Consider the following 23777-nt stretch of genomic DNA (forward strand, 5'->3'; position numbering starts at 1 on the left):
TTACAAGCCACCTGTCCTTTCCCCTCTCTAGGGCTGATGCTAGTTCTAAGGGCAAGAAGGAAACCTACTTGACATCTCCCAGCTGTCAGTGAAGGTCATAGCTAGCCTCAGCACCTTCCCAGAAGGTCCCAGACAGACTAGATGGAATAGCAGTTACAACAATTCAGACCAGATTGGGTTTCCTTTTGCTTTGTGGGGTGGGGGGAGTTGTGGTGTTGTGTGTAGGAAGTGTTCCAGAGGCCCTAGCTGGTGTCTGAACTTGCACTCTAAATGAATAGGAGGCTCCCCTGAGACCAGACCCACCCCCAAAACAGTTGAAGTAGAAGGAGCCCCAAGCCTGGGTTCTAGCTCTGTCACTGAGACCTGGCCAGGCCTTGCCTTTGAGAGCCTCAGTTTACCCACATGAACTAGTGGTGCACACAGACCTTAGCAGGCCCTGAAGGCTTCTTTGCTCTGACTGTTGATGAGCAAACATTCCAAGGCCAAAGGTAGAGTTCAGACAGCTTGGGGTATGAATGCTAGCCCGATTTTGTGACTTTCAGACAAAGTACTCCACAGAGTCTCCTCTTCTATAAGGTTAAAACAGTGAAAGTACTTCTATTAGGGACTTGTGAGGCGAGAGATAATATCTCTGAGTGTAGAGGATGGGGTCACTGGGAGGAAGGTATATGAGACATGAACTTTAGGGCCAACTGAACCTCTGTTGAAGTCCCAGCTCCTCCACTCACCCATGCATGTTGTAGAGCATGGATATAACCCGTCTGAGCTTCATTTCCCTCATGGTGCAGGCCTTACAGGATCAAATAAGTGGAATGTGTAAAGACCAGCACACGGAGATCTTCTTACATAGTGTAGTGACTATTTTCCTGGGATTCCCCTGCCTCCTCATTCACTCACTTCCTTCCTCTAGCTCCACCTTGAATGAAGTCAACACTTCCTCTACCATCTCCTGCGACAGCCCTCTGGACCCCCAAGAAGAGCCAGAGCAGAAGCTTCAGCCCCATACCCAGGTGGAGCCAGAGATGGAGCTGGGGGAGCCACGGGATTCAGGCTGCCCTGGGCCTCTGGCTGAAGCAGAGGACAGCTTCCTGTAGACCCTAACCCACATGCATATGCTCCCGTCAGCCTCCTGGCACCCAGATCTCCTGGTCAGGCCTGTCCTCCCAGACGCCATGCTACCCTTTACAGGAAGGCTTCTGCCCTTAACATGCAGTGTCCCAAGTCCTGGGGGCCAGCTTAGGAGGCATGAGAACTGTAGGGACTGCTTTGAGAAGGCCATGAGATTCTGAGCCAGGGCTTCCTTCCCAGGGGACTCAGTTTACCCAAATATAAGACAAGAAGCTGGGCTTGGTAACCCACAGTCTAGTTAATGGACAGGTGGGAAGCTTAGCATCCCTGGGGGAGATTTTTAGGGGAGTGAGGTGATAAGTTAACATCTTTATCTGTCCCCCTCCTTTGACCTACCCAAGAACTGGGGAAGGACCTGGCACCCCTGGCTCCTGGTTGAGCTGAGGCTGCCTTAGGACAGTATCATTTCACCCAGAAATTACCTTCCCCTAGAACCAGCTTCTACTCTCCCAGGCCTGAGCTAGTCTAGGGCCAGCTATGCTTAATTACTGCTGTTATTTCCCGGGACAGAGCCCAGGGCACCTTGGCATACTGCCTCTGTCCGGGGCCCTTGGGGTACACTCAGCCATCCATGTCTTTCAGGCCCCACCAGTCCTTGGACCTTTTCCTTAGCATCCTAGTCTTAATGTGCCCACCAAAGTCTGTAGGCCCAGATGGGGCCTTCATCAGTGATACGTTAAGGTGTCCTGTGAAGTTTGCACCACCGGAGGTTCTGACTCGGTGCTGGACCTGCTGTGAGGCCTTGGAAGTCTCCCTTGCTTTCTCAGATCTTGGTTTTCCAATTTGAAAATAAGCAAGTTAGACTCATTAACTCTACTGTCAACGCCAGTATTCTAGAGTATTCCATTGGTCTACATCCAGATGAAACAAGGCCAAGTCCCCAAGCCACCTTCATGGAGGTTCACTGGCCTCTGGGGAAATTCCAGATACAAACTCTGCTCTGGGGTTGAGGAACTGTACAAGTGCAGCTGCTGAGACCTTGACTTGAAGTGACAAGCTAGTGTCCTGGAAAGCCCCCACAGCTGCCCTAGGAACATGGAAGAACCATGAGACCTCTTTCAGCACCATGATGAGCGCTGGAAGTGGCCCAGGCATGGAAGGCAAAGAGGACAGACAAGTTAGGTCGCCTCAGGCCACTGTTGCCTGAAGTGTGTGCATATACAGTAGACAGTAGGGACAGGCGTGTCATGAAAGATGAGAAGCATGTTGTCTCAACTGCCACTTGGCCCATGTCCTAGGCAGCACTGCCCAGGGATGTGGTTTTGTCCCTGCCTAAGTCTGGCAGTGACATCTTATTATCTCCAAACCAGTGGGAATTGGAGGTGCCTGAGGAGTGGGGATTGTAATAAAGACCGCCAGGAGAGGAGGGCTGGAATAGGCTCTTCTGGGGCCTGTCCTTCAATGGCAGCTCCCACTTGGGGCCCCAGTGTCTGGCTGAAGAGGGGGAGTGGCTTCTCACTACGGTACCAAAGATGTAATCACTTAGGTTTACAAGTATTTTTAAGACTCACATTAACTCACATTTATACATCCGAAGTGCTATTTTGTATTCTATTAAGTTTTACTATCTGTGTACTTTTTTAAGGGAGATTTTTAAAATTAAACTTGGTGCTTCTCACTTACAGACTGTGATCTGTTAGGTTTGGGTCTGTATGCCTAGGAGCAGAGGTGTGGAGATAACTCAGACAGGTTCCTTTCAACTCTGACTCTCCCATTACCCATCTGTAAGGGAGTTTCACCTTTCCCCACCTTTGGTAATGCTGAGTGACTTAGACCTTAGACTTCCCAGGTGGGTGTGAGGTAAGGTTGTTTTCCTGACCCCTGGCAGGGCTGGAAGGGCTCTTCTGAGGCATTAATGCTGAGGGGCACCTCCTCTCCTTGCCCCTCCCCACCATGTGCTCTGGCTTTAACTATGAAACTAGGCCAGTCCTCCTCACCCTGCTCCTTGCTGCTGGCTGCCAGACTGAGGCTGGGATGGCTTTTGAGAAGTTGTTGCAGTCAGGTTCACATTGCTGGTAGAAATCACCCAACCAAGAGCAGCCTGTGGGGAAAAAGAGGTTTATTTTGGTTTCAGGCTCAAGGGGAAGCTCTGCGATGGTGGGGGAAAACGATGGCATGAACAGAGGGTGGACATCAGCCCCTGTCCCACATAATGTGGACAACAGGAACAAGAGAGTGTGCCAAACACTGGCAAGGGAAAGCCGGCTATAATACCCATAAGCCCGCCCCCAACAATACACTGCCTCCTGGAGGTGTTAATTCCCAAATCTCCACCAGCTGGGAACCTAGCATTCAGAACATTCAAGTTTATGGGGGACACCTGAATCAAACCAAACTACCACAGATGTGCGTATCAGAGTCTGGATTCCTGATCAAGGAGAATCATTGTTGGAAACCAGGTAGGAACAGGGTAATCAGAACACCTAAGTGCCAGAGAGCAAGAGGCACTGAGGAGAAAGTGGGGAAGAAAGAGGAGGAGGAAAGAGAGGATTAGAGGGAAGTGTGGCTGGGATAAAGCTAGTGGTAGGAAGAGACCAGGCTGTGGTGGAGGGCTGCATCTACCTGGGCTGGGCTGAGCAGAGGAATGCAGACCCTGACCCACGTGCCTGCAGAAGGTCGTGGAGCTGGCATGAGGTGGGCATTTGGGCCCCTGCTTGGTCAAAACCTTAAGCTTTCCTGTGGAGTCCAGGTCCGTGGGACACTGACAGCAGCACAAAACCAGGGATAATAGCACCGAGACAGGGAAGAGGTTCAGGGTCCCTCCCAGACCCAGGATGGGGCTTCTGCTCCTGCCACCAGGATCCCTTGAGAGGGGAAACCTCCTTGCTGTGACTCCTTGGGCCTCCCCTGGCTCTCTGAGCAGAAGGAAAATCATTTCTTTTGGGGAAGAAACCTTGTTTTAGAGCTTCAGACATCCCTGGACTGACTCCAGGAATCAGTAAGGCTGTGGCTGCTAGAGGAAAAGGAGCAGAGTTGTGGGGCAGCTCTGACTCACAGGCCAGCTGCCAACTCAGGGGTAGCTGAGACATGCCATGGAAAACCCCACTGAAAATAGGGCCTGGGTACTGACAACTCACCCACTCAGGAGTCCTGGATTTAGAAGACAGCCTGAGCCTGTGACTCCCCTCCTAGTTGTGGCAGGCATAGAGTGAGGCAATATTCTGATCTGTCCTGCAAAGAATAAAACCCGCATTCCAGACAGAGTGTCTGCTACTGAAATTGCCTTTGCCTTAGTCTGAGGGTCTAGAGACTCCATTCGTCATCTCAGCCTGCTTCTTAGAGACCTCCAGTGAATGGCACCACCTCAGACCTCAGTTTTCTTATGGTGGATGGGACAGTCAAAGCCACAGAGATAAAGCAGATTCAGCAGTTACCATGTCACATTTAGCTTGTCTGTAGAACACACATCATCTTTTACATGCACACCAGTCATATGAATACTAGACAGAGTGTAGATAAGATGAGAGATTTTCAAGTGACATTGCCAACATCATGTGTTCAGGGTGCCACATTAACAAGGAGCTGGTGCCAGATTGCCTCCCAGAGAGGTCACAGAGATGGGGAGCCAGGATCAACACAGGAAAGTGCGGATCTAAAATGAGTTTAGGAAAATGGGAATCCAAGATGAGTTCAGGGAGATAGGGATCCAGGATCAGCACAATGGGATGGGATACAAAATGAGTTCAGAAAGATGGAGATCCAGGATAAGCTCAGGGAGATGGGGATCCAGAATGAGTTCAGGGAGATGGGGATCCAGGATCACTTCAGGAAGATGGGGACTCAGGATAAGCTCAGGAATATGGGGTTCCAGAATGAGTTCAGGGAGATGGGTATCCAAGATCAACTCAGGAAGATGGGAATCCAGGATCAGCTCAGGAAAATGTGGCTCTAGGATGAGTTCAGGGAGATCAGAATCCAGCATCAGCTTAGAGAGATGGGGATCCAGGATCAGCTCAGAAACATCTGGTTCCAGATGAGCTCAGGGAGATGGAGATCCAGGGTGAGCTCAGGGAGATGAGGATCCAAGATCAGCTAGGGAAGCTGAGGATCCAGAATGAGTTCAGGCAAATGGGGATTCAATATCAGCTCAGAAAGATGGAGATCCAAGATGAATTCAGAGAAATGGGGATCTAGGATCAGCTCAGAAAAATGGGGATCCAGAATGAGTTCAGGGAAAATGGGGATCCAGGATCAGCTCATGAAGATGGAGATCCAGGGTCAGTTCAGGGAGATAGGGATCCAGGATGAGCTCAGGAAGATAGGGATCCAGAATGAGTTCATGGAGATAGGAATCCAGGATGAGCTCAGGAATATGAGTATCCAGGATGAATTCAGGGAGATGGGGATCCAAGATCAGCTCAGAAATATGGGGTTCCAGGACTGGCTCAGGAAGATGAGTATCCAAAATGACTTAAGGGAGCTAGGGATCCAGGATCAGCTTAGGAAAATGGTGATCCAAAATGATTTAAGTAGATAGGGATCAAGGATTATCTCAGAAAGATGAGGATCCAGGATCAGTTCAGGAAGATGGGGTTCCAGAATGAGTTCATGGATGTGGGAATCCAGGATCAGTTCATGGGGGTGGGAATACAGGATCAGCTCAGGAAGATGGGGTTCCAGGATGAATTAAGGGAAATGGGGAGTCCAGAATCAGCTCAGGAAGATAGGGACCCAGGATGAGTTCAGGAATATGGGGATCCAGGATCAGCTCAGAAAGATGAGGTTCCAGGAAGAGTCCAGAGAAATGGGGAACCCAGATGAGCTCAGGAAGATGAGGATCCATTATGAGTTCAGGGAAATGGGTATCCAGGATGAGTTCAAGGAGATAGTTATCCATGATTACTTCAGGGAGATGGAGATCCAGGATTAGTACAAGGAGGTGAGGATTCAAGATCAGCTCAGGAAGATAGGGATCCAGGATTAGCTCAGGAACATGGAGATCCATGATCCATTCAGGGAGATGAAGATCCAGAATGAATTCAGAGAGATGAGAATCAGGATCAGCTCAGAATGATGGGTATTCAGGATTAGCTCAGGAAGACTGGTTTCTAGGATGAGTTCATGGAAATGGGGATCCAGGATCAGTTCAGGGAGATAAGATCCAGAATGAGTTCAGAGAGATGGTATTCCAGGATGAGTTCATTGAGATGGGGATCCAGGATTAGCTCAGGGAGATGTGGCTCCAGGATAAGATCAGAGGGTGGGGTCCAGGGTCAGCTCAGAGATTAGGGGATCTAGAATGAGTTTAAGTGATAGGGATTCCATATCAGCTCAGGGAGATGGGGATCCAGGAACAGCTAAGGGAGATGGGGGTCCAGAATGAGTTCAGGGTGGTGAGGATCTAGGATTAGCTCAGGGAGATGAGTATCTAGGATCAGTTCAGGGAGATGGGGAGCCAGGATGAATTCAGGAAGATGGGGAGCCTGGATTAGCTCAGGGAAATTGAGATCCAGGATGAACTCTTGAAGATTGTGATTCAGGATCAACTCAGGAACATGGAGATCCATGATCAACTCAGGAAGATAGGGGTCCAGGATCAGCTCAGGACAATGGGGAGCTGGGCATCTGGAATACCTGGATTGCAGCTCCTGTTTCCTGACTCCAGACCTCTCTGGTATTGTGTGGTCCCAAGAGAATGAGCAAGAAAGTGCTGTATGGGAGGAGACAGCTAAGTGAACCTTAGTGTCAGCAGCAGCCAATGGGGAATCCTCTTCAAGTCCCCAGGGGCCTCCATAGAGGCATAGATAGAATTCTCATCTTTCATAGAGAAAGAATTTCAGGATGATTCAGAGTGAAGCAAAATTAGTGAATGTATTGATTGGGAGAAAGGGTAGGTGTGATTGCAGAGAGTCAAGTGCAGGTGTCAAAAGAGGAAATCCTATTAGTGGCTCCATGGCAGAGGCTATATTTTGGTGTTACACTGTTTAAAGGAGATAATCTATAACTAAGATTGAGAGAGAGGAAAAATATATTGCCTTACTTATCTCTTTTAAAAAATGTATTTATTTATAAGCAGAAAGAGAGAGAGGAAAAAAATACAGGCAAACTAGGCCTTCTTGTCACTGCAAATTAACCCCAGATGCATGTGCCACTTTACACCCAGATTTACATGGGTACAAGGGAATTGAGCCCAGGTAGACAGGCCTTACAATCAAATGCCTTTAACTGCTGAGTCATCTCCCCAGCCTTCCTGTTCATTTATCAAAAGGTTTTTTTTTTTTTTTTTGGCATTGACACATGTGTGTGGTATGCATTCATGGTACAAGCATGTTGTTCATGTGGAGGCCAGATGACAAACTTGGCTGTTATCCTCAAGAACACTGCCCATCTGGTTTTTGTTGTTTTTATTTTATTGAGGCAGGGTCTCTCGTTGGCCTGAAGCTAACCAATTAGGCAAGACTACCTAGCCAGTAAGCCCCAAGAACCCTCCTGTCTCTGTCTCCCCAACACCAGAATTATAGGAATGTGCCCAGCAGTTTTCCCTCCATGAGCACTAAGGATTGAACTTGGTTCTTTATTGTAATAAGGTAAGCACTTTACCCACTGGGATATCTTTCCAGCCCTCAAAAAGTTTGAGTTTTTGTTGTTTATTTTAAGGCAGGGTCTCACTCTAGCCCTGGCTAGCCTGGAATTCACTATTTAGTCTTAGTCTGGCCCCAAACCCACATCAATCCACTGACCTCTGCCTCCTGAGTGCTGGGATTAAACAAGTGCATCACCACACCTGGCTGGTTTTTTTAAAAAAATATTTTATGTATTTAATTTATTTGTTTGTTTATTTGAGAGAGAGAAAGAATAGAATATGGGCATGTCAGGGCCTCTAGCCACTACAAACGAAACTTCAAATACATTTGCCACCTTATGCATCTGGCTTACATGAGTACTGGTGAACTGGACCTGTGTTCTTAGCCTTTGCAAGCAAGTGCCTTAACCACTAAGCCATCTCTCTAGTCCTTGTTGTCTTTTTTTTAAGTGAATGAAATTATAAGGTGATTCATGAAGTCCTGGGCAGGCTTACACATGAGGAAGAAATGTGGATAAAGCAAGGTGTGGTGGCACATGCCTTTAAACCCAACTCTCTAGAAGCAGAGGTAGGTGGATTGCTGAGTTTGAGGCTACCCTGAGTTTACATCATGAATTCCAGGTCAGCCTGGACTAAAGTGAGACCCTACCTTGAAAAAACAAAAAACAAAAACAAAAAACAAAAAAAAAAGTAAGACAAAAACATGAATAAAGCTGAGGAGCATGGTGGGACGTCCCTTTAATCCCACCACTTGGGAGGCAGAAATAGGAGAATTGCTGTGAGTTTGAGGCCACCCTGAGGCTACATAGTGAATTCCAGGTCAGCCTGGGCTAGAGTAAAACCTGACCTCAAAAAACAACAACAAAAATAGGATAAAAAATTTAAAAGTCAACGTAATTTTGCTCTATTCAGGTCAATGTAGAGGCTAAAACATGTTTGTTTTTTTTTATCCTGATCATGGTTCAGTAATTGTCTTAATAATTTTTTTAGTATTTTTAGGAAGGGAGTATGAGTGTGCATGGTTTCTGTGCTGGACAGTTTATATTTAGCTATGTGGAAACTCTTGACTGGGTCAGCAAGAATCAAAGTTCAGGTCTATATTAGGGAGAAAGGCTCTTTTCCTTTTTTGTGTATCTCTCATCTTTTTCTATCTTAATAGCCCACTTCATTAGGGTTGGGTAAAAATAATGAAAAATAGAGGCTGGAGAAAATTAAAGTGTTTGCCTGCAAAGCCAAAGGATCCCGGTTCTATTCTCCAGGACCCACGTTAGCCAGATGCACAAGGGGGCGCACGCCTCTGGAGTTTGTTTGCAGTGGCTGGAGGCCCTGGAGCACTCATTCACACATTCTCTCTCTCTGCCTCTGCCTCTTTCTCTCTCTCAAATAAATAAACAATAATAAATATATTTTTTTAAATAATGGACAACAGTTTGGAAGAGGGTGTGAATAGCCCATCCCCCTGTGCCAGCGCCAGTCTCTCAGCAAGGGTGGGCTGGAATTTTCCTCCCAGACAGATGAACCACATGTGCCACACAGTTCTTCCACCACTCTACTCTCAGCTATGGGTCTTTGTTCCTGGAAAAATAGGGGCAAGTCAGAAGGAGCTATTGTTGGTAGGTTCCAGACCTCACCCAATGATGAACATATCAATACTTGTTCTCTGGATTAGAGAGCCCTGTCTTTATAAATTTCTTTCTTTTTAAAAAATTTTTTTATATATTATTTGAGAGAGAGAGGGAGGGAGAGAATGGGCATGCCAGGACTTCTAGCCACTGCAAACAAACTCCAGATGCCACCTCGTGCATCTGGCTTACGTGGGTCCTGGGGAATTGAACCTGGGTGCTTTGGCTTTGCAGGCAAGCACCTTAACTGTTAAACCATCTCTCCAGTCCCTATAAATCTTTTTATCTGAAGTTATTATCCAAGTCTATAAAACTTAATTCATTTTATTTTATTTGTTTTTGTTTTTGTTTTTGTTTTTTGAGGTAGGGTCTCACTCTAGCCCAGGCTGACCTGGAATTCACTATGTAGTCTCAGGGTGGCCTCGAACTCACAGTAATCCTCCCACCTCTGCCTCCCAAGTGCTGGGATTAAATGTGTGCACCACCACACCTGGCTAAATTCATTTTATAAAAGTGTTTAAGTAGGACAGGTGGAGAGATGGCTTAGCAGTTAAGGCATTTGCCTACAAAGCCAAAGGACCCATGTTTGATTCCCCCAGGATCCACGTAAGCCAGATGCACAAGGTGGTGCATGTATTTGGAGTTCATTTGCAGTGGGTGGGTACAGGCTCTGGCACACCCATTCTCTCTCTTCCTCTCTCTTTCTTTCTTTCTCTCCCTCTTTCTCACTCTCAAATAAATAAATAAAAATTTTAAACGTGTTTAAATAATATGCCTGTACTTTCAAAATTCCATGTTTAGAAAAATGATGTTTATACTGCCCCCAAAATAATCCATGTTTAGAATATGTATTACAGAAAGGGAAAATTTCCCCTTGTGTGTTTTCCTACGTTATACTCTAGTAACATTTTAAATACTCTCTCTTTGCTTAGCTAGTCTGTGGGTAGGAAACTGTTTTATGAAAACTCTACTTCTCATTATCAATAGTTTAGCTATATTTATCTAGGATTTTAACCTCTTTATATTAATATTTGTGTTCTGTAGCTAATTAAATTGTAAGTATCTTTTAAAAATATTTTATTTATTTGAGATAGAGAGAATGGGCACACCAGGGCCTCTAGCTGCTGCTCCAAGTACATGTACCACCTCGTGCATTATGATAGTATTGGAGAATTGGACCTGGGTCCTTAGTCTTCACAGCAAGCAACTTAACTGCTAAGCCATCTCCCCAGCCATAAGTATTTTTAAAACTACCACTACCATTTTGCAATTTTAAAAAATCTATTTATTATTTATTTGCTAACAGAGAGTGAGAGAGGGAGAGAAAGAATGGGCATGCCAGGGCCACTGCAAATGAACTCCAAATGTAGGCACCACCTTGTGCATCTGTCTTTACATGGGTACTGGGAAATTGAATGGCTGACAGACTTTGCAAGCAAGCAATTTTAACCACTAAGCCATCTCTCCAGCCCAACTTACTGTCTGTTTTTCACAGTACTCAGAGAACTCAGAGGTCAGCAGTACATACAGATTCATCCATTGTATAGCTGTACATAATTGAAAAGTATTCTTGTGCCATAAATTGACTAATAGATTCCCTATGAATGGACAATTAAGTTGTTTCCATAGTTATAAATTACACTGTAAAAACCCTTGCTTGAAACATTTATGTTTTCACACTTGTGAGTGTGTTTCCATAGGATAAGTTTCTAGAGAGATGCTAAGTAATGAGGATAAACATTTCAAAATGTTGTGGAAGAGCTGGAAAAATGACACATGCTTGTAATCTCATAATGCATATGTAGGGCAGAAGGATCAACAGTCTGAGACCTGGGCTGCATAGGGGGCTCCAGGTAAGGTGTGTGTGTGTGTGTGTGTGATGTTACTGGAGTCAGACATGGTGGTTCACACCTGGAATAATCACAGCACTTGGGAAGCAGAGGCAGGAGAAGAACACTGCCAGACTAGAATCTGAGGGTTTAAGATATAGCTCAGTCAGTAAAGCACTTGACAACCTGAGTTCAGATCCCCAGTATCTATGTAAATGCCAGGGAGTGGTGGTAAACACTGTGGAGTTGGAGACAGGAGGATCCCTAGGGCAAGCTGATTGGTCTAGCCAAATTGATGAACTCAGTGAGAAACTCTGTCTCAATAAACAATGTGGAGAGTAACTGAGGAAGACCCCCAACATTGACCTTTGGCCTCCACATCCATGTGCATCCACACATGTGACCACACACACACACACACCAAGACATTCACATCGCCCACACATGCCCTTAGGAGGCTAAGAAAATATATGACAAGGAGAATAAATCTGGATCATGGCAAGGAGCTCTAGGCTTCTTGAGGGAGCCTAGATCTGTCAGGTTGGCCAAGAAGACACAGCTCAGTCAGTAGAGAGCTTTCATGAAGAACTGAGTTTGCTCTCTAGAACCCACATGAAAATGCCAGGTGTGGCATGTGCCTAGAATCCCAGTGCCAGACTGGAGAATCTCTGGGGCTTGCTAGCCAGCCAGCCTAGCCTACCTGGTAGCAAACCAATGAAAGACCTTGTTTCAAACATGGCCGAATGGGGCTGGAGAGATGGCTTAGCAGTTAAGGTACTTGCCTGTGAAGCCTAATCACTCATGATTGAATCTCCAGGTCCTACATAAGCCAGACATGCAGTGACACATACGTGCAATGTTGCACATTTACATAAGGGGATACACACATTTGGAGGTCGTTTGCAGTGGCTGAAGGCCTTGGTGTGCCATTCACCCATTCTCTCTCTCTCTCACTCCAAAAAAAAATAGGTGAATGGTGTACGTGAGGAATGACACTTGATGCTGTTCTCTGTGCTCCATGTGCATGTGAACCTGCACAAAAACGTGTCACACACACACACTTGCAAAAAGAAAAGAAAAGAGGTCAAGAGTTAAGTGCTACACCAAGCCAGGACCTTCTCATGTAACCAGTCCCAGAGCCTTCTGCAGGTAGACCTTCCCATGGTACTCTTGATGCTGGGACCAGGTTCAGGAGTATCCAACCCCCACACTTCAGAGTGCCCCTTTTAGGGACATCTGATCCTCACAATGAGCCAAGGAAGAGAGCAAAGAGAAGATTAGCCAGTGCAGAAAAAGAGGCTCCGAGCCCCAATTGGCTTGCCCAAGCCACTCCTGTCCTTGCTACTACCTTCCTGGCTCAGTCCAGGCCCTGGACTTGATAGGAAAAGCAGCCAGAGCTGAGATCAGGATGTAACTGGCATGTGACTCCCTGGGGATTTCCTTGGCATGGGGTTCTGGGCCTGTTCTGGGGGCTCTCACAGCTCAAAGTAAAATCTACAGGACTGCTTTTGGGCCTGGGGAGGAAGCCCTGGCTCGGAGAGGACTTGGAGATATTACAGAGCCTCACAGTCTCTTTATACCCCCTCTCTGTCCCATGGCATGCCAGCCTATACCTGCTGCTCCTGTCTGCCCACCCCAGGGGTAGTTCTTCTCCCTACAGGTCAGGCTGCCCACTGCCAGCACCCCTAGAGTAACTTTGCACTTCCACAACCTCTTTCTGACATTAGGTCTTGTGGGGTTTTGCCACACAGAACTAGAAAAGTGACAACCATGGGGACGTAACAGAGCAGCTGGAAAAACACAAGCATCACAGAGTTCTTTCCCTCTGAAGGGGCAAGATGGAAGTTTCTATGCCTGTTTCTTTTCTTCCTTATTATCTACCTATGGCATAGTGACAGTTGTTAGCCCTCCCTTGTTCAAGCATCTTCAGAGTCTCCCTTGGGCCCAATTAACAATGTGGTCTTCAAGGCCCTCTCTGGCCTGTTCCTGATTTATTTTTACTTATTTATTTGTTAGAGACAGAGAGAGAGGAAGGGAGAGAGAATGGCCGAACCAGGGCCTCTAGCCACTGCCAATGAACTCCAGATGCGTGTGCCACCTTGTATAACTGGCTTATGTGGGACCTGGAGAATTGAACCTGGGTCCTTAGGCTTCACAGGCAAGTGCCCTAACTGCTAAGCCATCTCTCCAGCCCATCTAGCCTGTTCCTAATCCCTGCTGCTCTCTCCAATCTGTCCTCCAAGGCTGGTCCTCTCGGTGTGGGACACACAATTTTCAACCTCTCTAAGTGCTGTCATTGCCACGTGCTACCTAGCATGCCTTGCCCCCTGTGCTGAAGGCCAGTCTTGCTTAAACTGTCAGCGCAAGCCATCTGTTCCACAAAACCTTCCTGATTTCTCAGCTGAGAATGGCAGCCCTTCCCCAATCTATGTGTGGTCCATTCATAGGCCCTTATGTAAGAATTCTTCCATGCTCTTAGCTTCTGATGCCCTGTACACTCTCATCACCAGATTTCTACCATGCTGCTTGTCCTTTCTGGACCATTCCTTGCTCCTGCTTGCACCCAATTCCAGTTCAGCTCTGACACCAACTTCCTCCATGTGTTCTCCATGCTCCCAGAGCCTCCTGCATCTCCTCCTCAACTCCACCAACAAGCCGTGAGCTCCAGAAGGGAGGACTGTGCCTGTTCCATCCCTGTCTCCCAAGGGTGAGCATGGAATAAGTGTTTGCAAAGTCTACTTTGCCTACGTTACTGGCTCACTAGACCTGCCATTGACAGACAGATAAAGAAGCGAGACCCGGAGAGGCTGCAGGCTAGGAGTGAAGGATGCAATTTGTGGTCTAGCTCCCAACCCCAGGCAGCTCCCTTATATAGTTGACCATCCTTAGAGCCTCTATCATGGGTATATATACCCATGGGGGTGTATGGGCTCTGAAGCTGGATTCCTGTATTCAAAACTCAGCTCTGCTATTTGTCTGCTTTGTAACTCTGGGCACGTAACTTAATGCCTCTGAGCCTGTCTTTCTTCATCATAATTACAGCGTTCCCCTAAGGGAGATGGTTGTGCTGAAAGCTTGGTCATGTCATGAAGAGTGCTCATTTGGACAGGGTGACTCAGACCTATCTTCCTGCCCTGAGTCACCACTCTCTCAGTCTCCAAGGTCTCCATTTGGATAAAAAGTCACATCTATGTCCCTAAATGTCATGTTGTAGCAAGCAGTATTACCAGGCTGGTGAGGGATTTACATGTAGGAATGAGTGCTGAGTCTAAGCCTTCCTGGGCCCCAAACAAGCCTAACATATGAAGCATTTTCCATATGACTTGGTTTCTGAAAGGGGGACCTCTTCTTCTCTAGGCTTCTTCACTGTTGATGCATTTACTCATTCATCTGACAGTGCCAGAGAGGGCCAAGTGTAGAAGGTATAGAGAAGACTGAACGAGTTGCAGGGCCCACCAAGGAACTCCTACTGGGCAAGAATTTGTCACACTGAGCCAGTAACCAGCCTTTCAAATGTGCCAGTGCCAGGTAACAGCACTGTGAAGCTCAGGGGCCCACAGGAGAGTGACTGACAGACGTGCAGCCAGCAGAGCCAGTGGTCAGAGTCCAGACAGAGGCAGGAGCGCAGTCAGGAAGAAAACACAGAAGCTGCCAGGATAGCACTCAGCAAGAGCAGTGGTGGAGAGAGGAGGGTGAAATGAGCAGGGAACAAAGGCAAAGGTACCTGTGAGGTCTGCCACAGGAGGAGCTGACTAGTTCTTTTGGAATGAGATTAAAGATAGGAGGGATTGGGCCAGGCATGGTGGCGCACACCTTTAATCCCAGCACTTGGGAGGCAGAGGGAGGAGGATTGCTGTGAGTATGAGGCCACCCTGAGACTGCATAGTGAATTCCAGGTCAGCCTGGGTTAGAGTGAGACCCTACCTCAAAAAAATAAAAAAAGATAAGAGGAAATGGGAAAGTGTGGGGGTGGGGAGGGAGGGAATTACTATGGGATATATTTTATAATCATGGAAAATGTTAATAAAAATTAAAAAAAAAAAAGATAAGAGGGATTGGCCTGGAGAGATGTCTTAGCAGTTAAGGTGCTTGTTGTGAAACCTAAGGACCCAGGTTCAATTCTCCAGTACCCATGTAAGCTAGATGCACAAGATGGTACATGCATCTGGAGTTAATTTGCAGTGGCTGGAGGCCCTTGCATGCCCATTCTCTATCTGCCTTTTCTTGTTTCTCTCCCATCCTCTCTCACTCTCTCAAATAAGTAAATTTTATTTTTTTTAAAAAAGAAGATAGGCCACATGGCCTTCCACCGTGGGCCCGGAAGGGTGATGTGGCTGGAGCTCAGCCAGCATCACTATGTCTGCCATTTTCAATTTCCAGAGTCTGCTGACCGTCATCTTGCTGCTTATATGTACCTGTGCTTACATCCGGTCCTTGACACCCAGCGTCTTGGACAGAAATAAGACTGGATTGTTGGGAATATTTTGGAAATGTGCCAGAATTGGTGAACGAAAAAGTCCATATGTCACAGTGTGCTGTGTAGTGATGGCCTTCAGCATCCTTTTCATGCAGTAGCCTGGAAAAAGTAACACTTGAATTTCCATCATATTTCACTATAAACAAGGACTTGCCTTCAGAAATACTGGGAAGAATGGTTAACCCTTTTATCTCTGCACATGGGATAACTTTCCAGATGCTGTTCTCTATTTTCATGTTATTGGACCAATGATCTGTATAAATAGTTAAGATGCAACCATTTAATACAGAGTTTGAGAGCCTGTAACAATTACCTTCAGCGCTGTTGCTCAGTACAACATTCTGCAAATGTGCTTCTGTTTTGAAGTAAGGCAGCTTACAGGTACATTGTAGCAACAGAATTGGGAAGTGACTCCATTCCTTCCACTGGGACTTGGAAATGACACATCTCTACATAATGGCTATGGAGAAAAATTATTTTTCCTGTTGTGGTTTGCATTTGTATTTTTGATTTTGCTTTTCACCTGACCATACTTTTATCCTTAACCAGAATACCTCTACTCTTAGGAAATTCTGCAGTTTATTTCAAGTTTTTAAAATATTTAAAACAAACCAGGCATGGTAGCATATGCCTTTAATCTCAGTACTTAGGAGGCTGAGGTTGTAGGATCAGCATGAATTTAAGGACAGCTTAGATCTACAGAATGAGTTCCAGGTTATCCTGGGCTAGAGTGAGACCCTATCTCAAAAAACCCAAAAAAATGTTTAAAACAAGCCTATGAAGTTCTTAAGCACTAATATAAATGGGATAACTTACAAGTAGAGGTGATAAAATGTTCAAACTTAACATAAGTGTGAGGCTTCCAGTCAGGTATGGATACAGGATTCATGTGTGACCAGCTACCTGTCATTCTTTGAAAAAGACAATGTTTTTTAAAAAAAAAAAAGGAAAATTGAACAATTTTAGAATGATGATTCTAAATATTTTTTTTCCTTACAATGCCATATCTTCTTTTTTTTTCTTCTCTTTTCTATCTTTCTTTTTCTTTTATTTTTAATTCTTATTAACATTTTCCATGATTATAAAAAAAAAATCCCACGGTAATTCCTTCGCTCCCCCCTCCGACACTTTCCCCTTTGAAATTCCATTCTCCATCATATTACCTCCCCATCTCAATCATTGTACTTACATATATACAATATCAACCTATTAAGTACCCTCCTCCCTTCCTTTCTCTTCCCTTTATGTCTCCTTTTTAACTTACTGGCCTCTGCTACTAAGTATTTTCCTTCTCACATAGAAGCCTAATCATCTGTAGCTAGGATCCACATATGAGAGAGAACATGTGGCGCTTGGCTTTCTGGGCCTGGGTTACCTCACTTAGTATAATCCTTTCCAGGTCCATCCATTTTTCTGCAAATTTCATAACTTCATTTTTCTTTACCGCTGAGTATAACTCCATTGTATAAATGTGCCACATCTTCATTATCCACACATCAGTTGTGGGACCTCTAGGCTAGTTCCATTTCCCAGTTATTATAAATTGAACAGCAATAAACATGCTTGAGCACGTACTTCTAAGGAAATGAGATGAGTCCTTCGGATATATGCCTAGGAGTGCTATAGCTGAGTCATATGGTAGATCAATCTTTAGCTGTTTTAGGAACCTCCACACTGATTTCCACAATGGTGGACCAGATTGCATTCCCACCAGCAGTGTAGAAGGGCTCCTCTTTTCCCACATCCCCGCCAACATTTATGATCATTTGTTTTCATGATGGTTGCCAATCTGACAGGAGTGAGATGGAATCTCAATGTAGTTTTAATCTGCATTTCCCTGATGACTAGTGACTTAGAACATTTTTTTAGATGCTTATATGCCATTCATATTTCTTCCTTTGAGAATGCTCTATTTAGCTCCATAGCCCAATTTTTGATTGGCTTGTTTGCTTCCTTATTATTTAACTTTTTGAGTTCTTTGTATATCCTAGATATTAATCCTCTATCAGATAGATAGCTGGCGAAGATTTTTTCCCATTCTGTAGGTTGCCTCTTTGCTTTTTTCACTGTGTCCTTTGCAGTGCAAAATCTTTGTAATTTCATGAGGCCCCAGTGATTAATCTGTGGTTTTATTGCCTGAGCAATTGGGGTTGTATTCAGAAAGTCTTTGTCAAGACCAATACGTTGAAGGGTTTCCCCTCCTTTTTCCTCTAGCAGTTTCAGAGTTTCAGGTCTGATGTTAAAGTCTTTAATCCATTTGGACTAAATTCTTGTGCATGGCGAGAGAGAAGAATATATTTTCATCCTTCTACAGATATATATCCAGTTTTCCCAGCACCCATGTCTTCTAAATAGAACATTTTTTGTAACTGTGCCAAAAAATAAAAAAAGAAGGTAGGAAGAAATGCTCCATCATCCTCATTGTACATCCGGGAACTGAACCCACTGTGCTGCATCCCTAGAGGAAGGTGTGTTCAACCCTCTCTGGTCTTGGGCTGATGCAGGACAGGCTGACAAGCTACCATGATACCTCGCTCCTGGCCCAGGGTTCCCACTCTATGATGGGAAGCCTCTGGATTTGAGAGAGTATGTGAGGACTAGGCAGTCCTAACATAGGGTCTGGAGAGTTCCCAAGCCAGATTGGGAGATGAAGGCCAGGTCTCAGCTTATGCAGAAGTGTGTCATGACCCACAGACTTAAGTCAGGATTTCCTAATCTTCAGGCTCACATGCAAACCCTACTCTGAGTTCCTCTGCCACAGGAAGGGTGACATTAACCTGGGATCCCTGCCTGTCATTCTAGCAGCATCATCCTCACCCAGGATTACCCACTGAGGCCAGGGTACATCTACTTGTGTCCAGACACTCACTTCTGGAAAGACTCAAGGTCTTTCCTTCGCTGTATGTCCATCATTAACATAGCTGCTGCTGGAACTTTGGGAAGAAACCCAACCTCCTTGATCTGTGGTCACCTCATCCACAAAATAGGGTTAATTCATAGACCTAGAGCCAGCCTCATGGTTTGAGAGGATTAAGTGAGATAATAAAGCAAAGAGTAGGACATAGTGCTTGGTACATAAGCACCCCTTGGAAAATGTTAGGCCTCTAGAGCCAATTTCCAGGATGGCAGATCACCTTCTGCTCATGAGATTTTAGGGTACATGTACTCGTTGACTCAGTCATTTTTTTATACATCTAAAGATGGTGGATCTTAATGATCAGGTACACTAGCAAGCACAGAAAGAAGAAATGACCTCATCTGCTACATAATCTTCAGAAAGTGATTTCACTTCTCTGAGCCTTCATTTTCTTTTATTTTTGAACTGTTGACTGAAGCATCTGGCAAAGAATCCCAGGGATCTTCTTGTCCCTGCCTCCCCAGTACTGGGGTTACAAGCATGCATTAAGCCCAGCTTTTACGTGGGTTCTAGGGATGAAACTCAGGTTCTCATGCTTGTAGGCAAGCACTTTACTGACTGGTCAATCTCCCCAGCCCTCAGTTTTCTTTTCAATAACATAGCAATAGTAGCCAGGCGTGGTGGCACACACCTTTAATCCTAGCATTTGGAGGATCACCTTAAGTTTGTAGCCATCCTGAGACTATATACTGAATTCCAGGCCAGCCTAGGCTAAAGCAATACCCTACCTTGAAAAACCAAAATAAATTAATTAATTAAAAGGAGCAATATAGTTGGGCATGGTGGCGCACGCCATTAATCCCAGCACTTGGGAGGCAGAGGTAGGAGGATCACTGTGAATTCGAGGCCACCCTGAGACTCCATAGTGAATTCCAGGTCATCCTGGGCTAGAGTAAGACCCTACCTCAAAAAAACCAAACAAGGGGGACTTCCGGTTAAGATGGCGGCGTAGGTACCACGCCGAAACAGCCTGGGGGGGGAAAGACCAAAATAAACTCAGCAAAATACACACTTTTACTAAAAAGTGAGGTGTATAGGAAGTTGAGGCGGCAGCGGAGAAGTGGAAGAGTTATAGAGCATCCAGAGCCTGCACAGCCGGGAACAGCGGCTCCGGGGCGGCTCAGCTACCCGCCGCAACCGCGGAGCGGCAGAAAACCGCCGGTCTCTCGACTCGAGCCGCAGGACAAGCCAGGTGTGGGATTTTCCCCTCACACCGCGCTCTCCGCAACTCGGGAAACGTGAGGGGAGAGCGGCAGCGAGCAACGGAGGGAGGAGCAGACCGCGAGGTAAAAGCACACGATACAACCAGAACAGCCGCGGCTCCCTCCCCTCCCCTGCCTCCTGAACCCAGCTCCAGCGAACACAGCAGCGGCCCGGGACCCGGCCACGCCAACTTGGGCTGACGGCGGGACCCAAGCAGGAGCAGAATTTGGCAGCAACTTCAGCGGCTCCAGCACCGGTACCAGTGGCCCTAGCAGCAGCGGACCCAGGACAGCAGCGGCTTCGGGGTGAGCAGCAGCGGTGGACACGACAACGGCAGCTTCAGCAGCGGTGGGGGCCCCGGCGGAGGCACCTACAACAGCTGCAGAGACGGCAGCGGCTCAGTTTGCCCCGTAGGAAAAGCAAGTGCCCAGCTCCAGAAATCAGAACAGCAGCCCGACGACCCAGGCAGCAACTTGACTGAGACCACAATCACCCAAGGTAACTGGGATTGTACCAGGGAAGGGTCTCACCTGATCACAAGCTGACTTGGATACCTCAACAGACCAGAAATCTAAACCTCTTTGTTGATAGAGGATCTGGTCATTATAATAACTACTCTTGCATACATACTCGGGGCTGTTGTTGATGGAATGGGTACAGTGTTTAGCTAAATTTTAGAATCTACCAGTATATTATTCCACTCAGCCTGCTTGAATACTCCTATATCAGGGAAACTCAACCCCTAAGAACATCTTTGTAGATACTCTGAGAGTCTTAAGAGCCACACCTAATACCTTAAGGTCCTACCCTGAAAATATTTTACACCAAATCAATTGATACAGCTAAGAATACACAGCTAGCTAGAAAATCCAAGTATTAACTTAATCCAAGATGCAAAAATATATACATTATAACACAAGAAACACTAAAAAGCAAGACGATATAAATCCACCTAAAAGTATTAATGCATCAGAAATGTCCTCCAGTGAGAAAGAGTTAGAGGAAATGCCTGAGAAAGAGTTCAAAAGAATAATTATAAATATGTTCAAAGAGGTCAAAGAACACATGAATACAACCAAAGAAGAAATCAAAGAGGAAATCAAAGAGGAAATCAAAGGAATCAAAGAAGAGGCAGGACACCAATTTAATGAAATAAAGAAGGCAATACAAGACATAAATAGAGAAATAGAAATAATAAAGAAAAACCAGTCAGAATTATTAGCAATGAAGAACACAGTTAATGAAATAAAAAACTCTGTAGAAAATCTCACCAGTAGGATGGATGAGGGAGAGGACAGAATATCTAAGCTAGAAGATCAGGTGGCAGACCTAATGCAGTCCAACAAAGAGAAAGACAAACTTATAGAAAAGTACGAGTGGGAATTTCAAGATATTCGGGACACTATGAAAAGATCCAATATAAGAATTCAGGGCATAGTAGAAGGAGAAGAATTCCACTCCAGAGGCATAGTAGGCATCTTCAACAAAATCATAGAGGAAAATTTTCCCCAAATTGGGAAAGAGGTGCCAATACAGATACAGGAAGCCTTTAGAACCCCAGCCAGACAAAACCCAGAAAGAAACTCTCCTCGCCACATTATACTCAAACTTCCAAACACACAAACCAAAGAAAAAATATTGAAAGCAGTTAGAGAGAAAAATCAAGTTACCTACAAAAGCAAGCCCATCAGGATTACAGCAGATTATTCAACACAAACTTTTAAAGCCAGAAGGGCCTGGAGTGATATATTCCAAGTTCTGAAAGATAACAACTGTCAACCAAGGTTACTTTATCCTGCAAAGTTATCCATCCAAATAGATGGAGAAATAAAGACATTCCATGACAAAAGCAGGTTAAAGGAATATCTGAAGACAAAACCAGCTCTACAGAAAATACTTGATAGAATCCTCCATGCTGAACAAAAGGAAAAGCACACATATAAGGAACCTAGAAAAAACCAGCCATACTCAAATACCAGTTAACAGAAGAGAGCACAGGTAGAACAAGTAACACACACACACACACACAAATGGCAAACATAAATACACACCTTTCAATAATATCTCTTAATATCAACGGTCTCAATGCCCCAACGAAAAGACATAGATTTGCAGACTGGGTTAAAAAGCAGGATCCTACAATTTGTTGTCTTCAAGAAACTCACCTTTCTACAAAGGATAGACATTATCTTAGGGTGAAAGGTTGGAAGACGGTGTTTCAAGCAAATGGGCCTAGAAAACAAGCAGGGGTTGCTATCCTAATATCAGACAGGGTGGACTTTAGTCCGAAGTTAGTCAAAAAAGATAAGGAAGGTCACTTTATATTGATTAAGGGCACACTCCAACAGGAGGACATTACAATCCTAAACATATATGCACCTAACATGGGGGCTCCCAAATTCGTCAAACAAACACTATTAGAACTAAGGTCACAGATAACACCAAACACGGTGGTGGTGGGTGACTTTAACACCCCACTCTCATCAATTGACAGGTCATCCAGGGAAAGAATAAACAGAGAGGCATCTGGACTAAATGAGGTCATAGAAGATATGGACCTAACAGATATATACAGGACATTTCATCCAAAGGCTGCAGAATATACATTCTTTTCAGCAGCACATGGAACATTCTCTAAAATAGACCATATATTAGGACACAAAGCAAATCTTAACAAATTCAGGAAAATTGAAATAATTCCTTGCATTCTATCTGACCACAATGGAATTAAACTACAAATCAGTAGCAAGAAAGGCTATAGAGCATACACAAAAACATGGAAGCTAAACAATACACTACTAAATGATGAGTGGGTCAATGAAGAAATCAAAAAGGAAATCAAAAAATTTATAGAGTCAAATGATAATCAGAACACAACATACCAAAATCTCTGGGACACAATGAAGGCAGTTCTAAGAGGTAAATTTATAGCCTTAAATGCCTATATTAAGAAATTAGAAAGGTCGCAAGTAAACGACCTAATGCTTCGCCTTAAAGCCTTGGAAAAAGAAGAACAAGGCAAACCAAAAAGTAGTAGACGGGAAGAAATAATAAAGATTAGGGCAGAAATTAATGAAATAGAAACAAAAAGAACAATCCAAAGAATTAATGAAACAAAGAGTTGGTTCTTTGAAAGGATAAACAAGATTGATAAACCCTTAGCAAATCTGACCAAAAGAAAGAGAGAAGAGACACAAATTAATAAAATCAGAGATGAACAAGGTAACATCACAACAGATTCCAGAGAAATTCAAAAAATTATAGGGACATACTATAAAAGCATATACTCCACAAAGTATGAAAATCTGAAAGAAATGGATGATTTCCTTGATCTATATGACCTACCTAAATTAAATCAAAATGAGATTAATCACTTAAATAGACCTATAACAAACATGGAGATCCGAGCAGTTATCAATAATCTCCCAACTAAAAAAAGCCCAGGCCCGGATGGATTCACTGCTGAATTTTACCAGACTTTTAAGGAAGAGCTAACACCATTGCTTCTTAAGCTTTTCCAGGAAATAGAAAAAGAAGGAATCCTACCAAACTCCTTCTATGAGGCCAGCATCACCCTGATACCAAAACCAGGCAAAGATAGAACAAAAAAAGAAAATTACAGACCAATCTCCCTCATGAACATAGATGCAAAAATTCTCAACAAAATATTGGCAAACAGAATACAAGAGTATATCAAAAAGATCATTCACCCTGACCAAGTAGGCTTTATCCCAGAGATGCAGGGATGGTTCAACATACGCAAATCTATAAATGTAATACATTACATAAATGGGTTGAAGGACAAAAATCACATGATCATCTCATTAGATGCAGAGAAAGCATTTGACAAAATCCAACATCCCTTCATGATAAAAGTCCTACAGAGACTGGGAATAGAAGGAACATATCTCAATATAATAAAGGCTATTTATGACAAGCCTACAGCCAACATATTACTAAATGGGGAAAAACTGGAAGCTTTTCCACTAAAATCAGGAACAAGACAAGGGTGTCCACTGTCTCCACTTCTATTTAATATAGTTTTGGAAGTCTTAGCCATAGCAATAAGGCAAGAGAC

General features: G+C 44.7%; 2 protein-coding genes across 3 annotated transcripts in view; both read left to right on the top strand.

Annotated features, from left to right (window-relative positions):
- The window catches only part of Pdgfrb (platelet derived growth factor receptor beta), a 41027-nt gene extending 38277 nt beyond the window's left edge, over positions 1-2750 (top strand). For both annotated transcript variants that reach the window (XM_004664772.2, XM_045132303.1), the window contains one exon: positions 911-2750. In XM_004664772.2, the coding sequence (XP_004664829.2) occupies positions 911-1094 (184 nt within the window). In that variant the 3' untranslated portion in view covers positions 1095-2750. The remainder of the gene's footprint in view (positions 1-910) is intronic.
- Positions 2751-15452: 12702 nt separating this feature from the next.
- Positions 15453-15885, top strand: LOC123454232 (protein kish-A-like). Its single transcript, XM_045133008.1, has one exon. It carries the CDS (start codon positions 15459-15461, stop codon positions 15675-15677), a length of 219 nt encoding a protein of 72 aa, XP_044988943.1. The 5' UTR covers positions 15453-15458; the 3' UTR covers positions 15678-15885.
- The last annotated feature ends 7892 nt before the right edge of the window (positions 15886-23777 follow it).

The sequence above is a fragment of the Jaculus jaculus genome, chromosome 13 (assembly GCF_020740685.1).
Source record: "Jaculus jaculus isolate mJacJac1 chromosome 13, mJacJac1.mat.Y.cur, whole genome shotgun sequence".
NCBI classification, from domain to species: Eukaryota; Metazoa; Chordata; class Mammalia; order Rodentia; family Dipodidae; genus Jaculus; species Jaculus jaculus.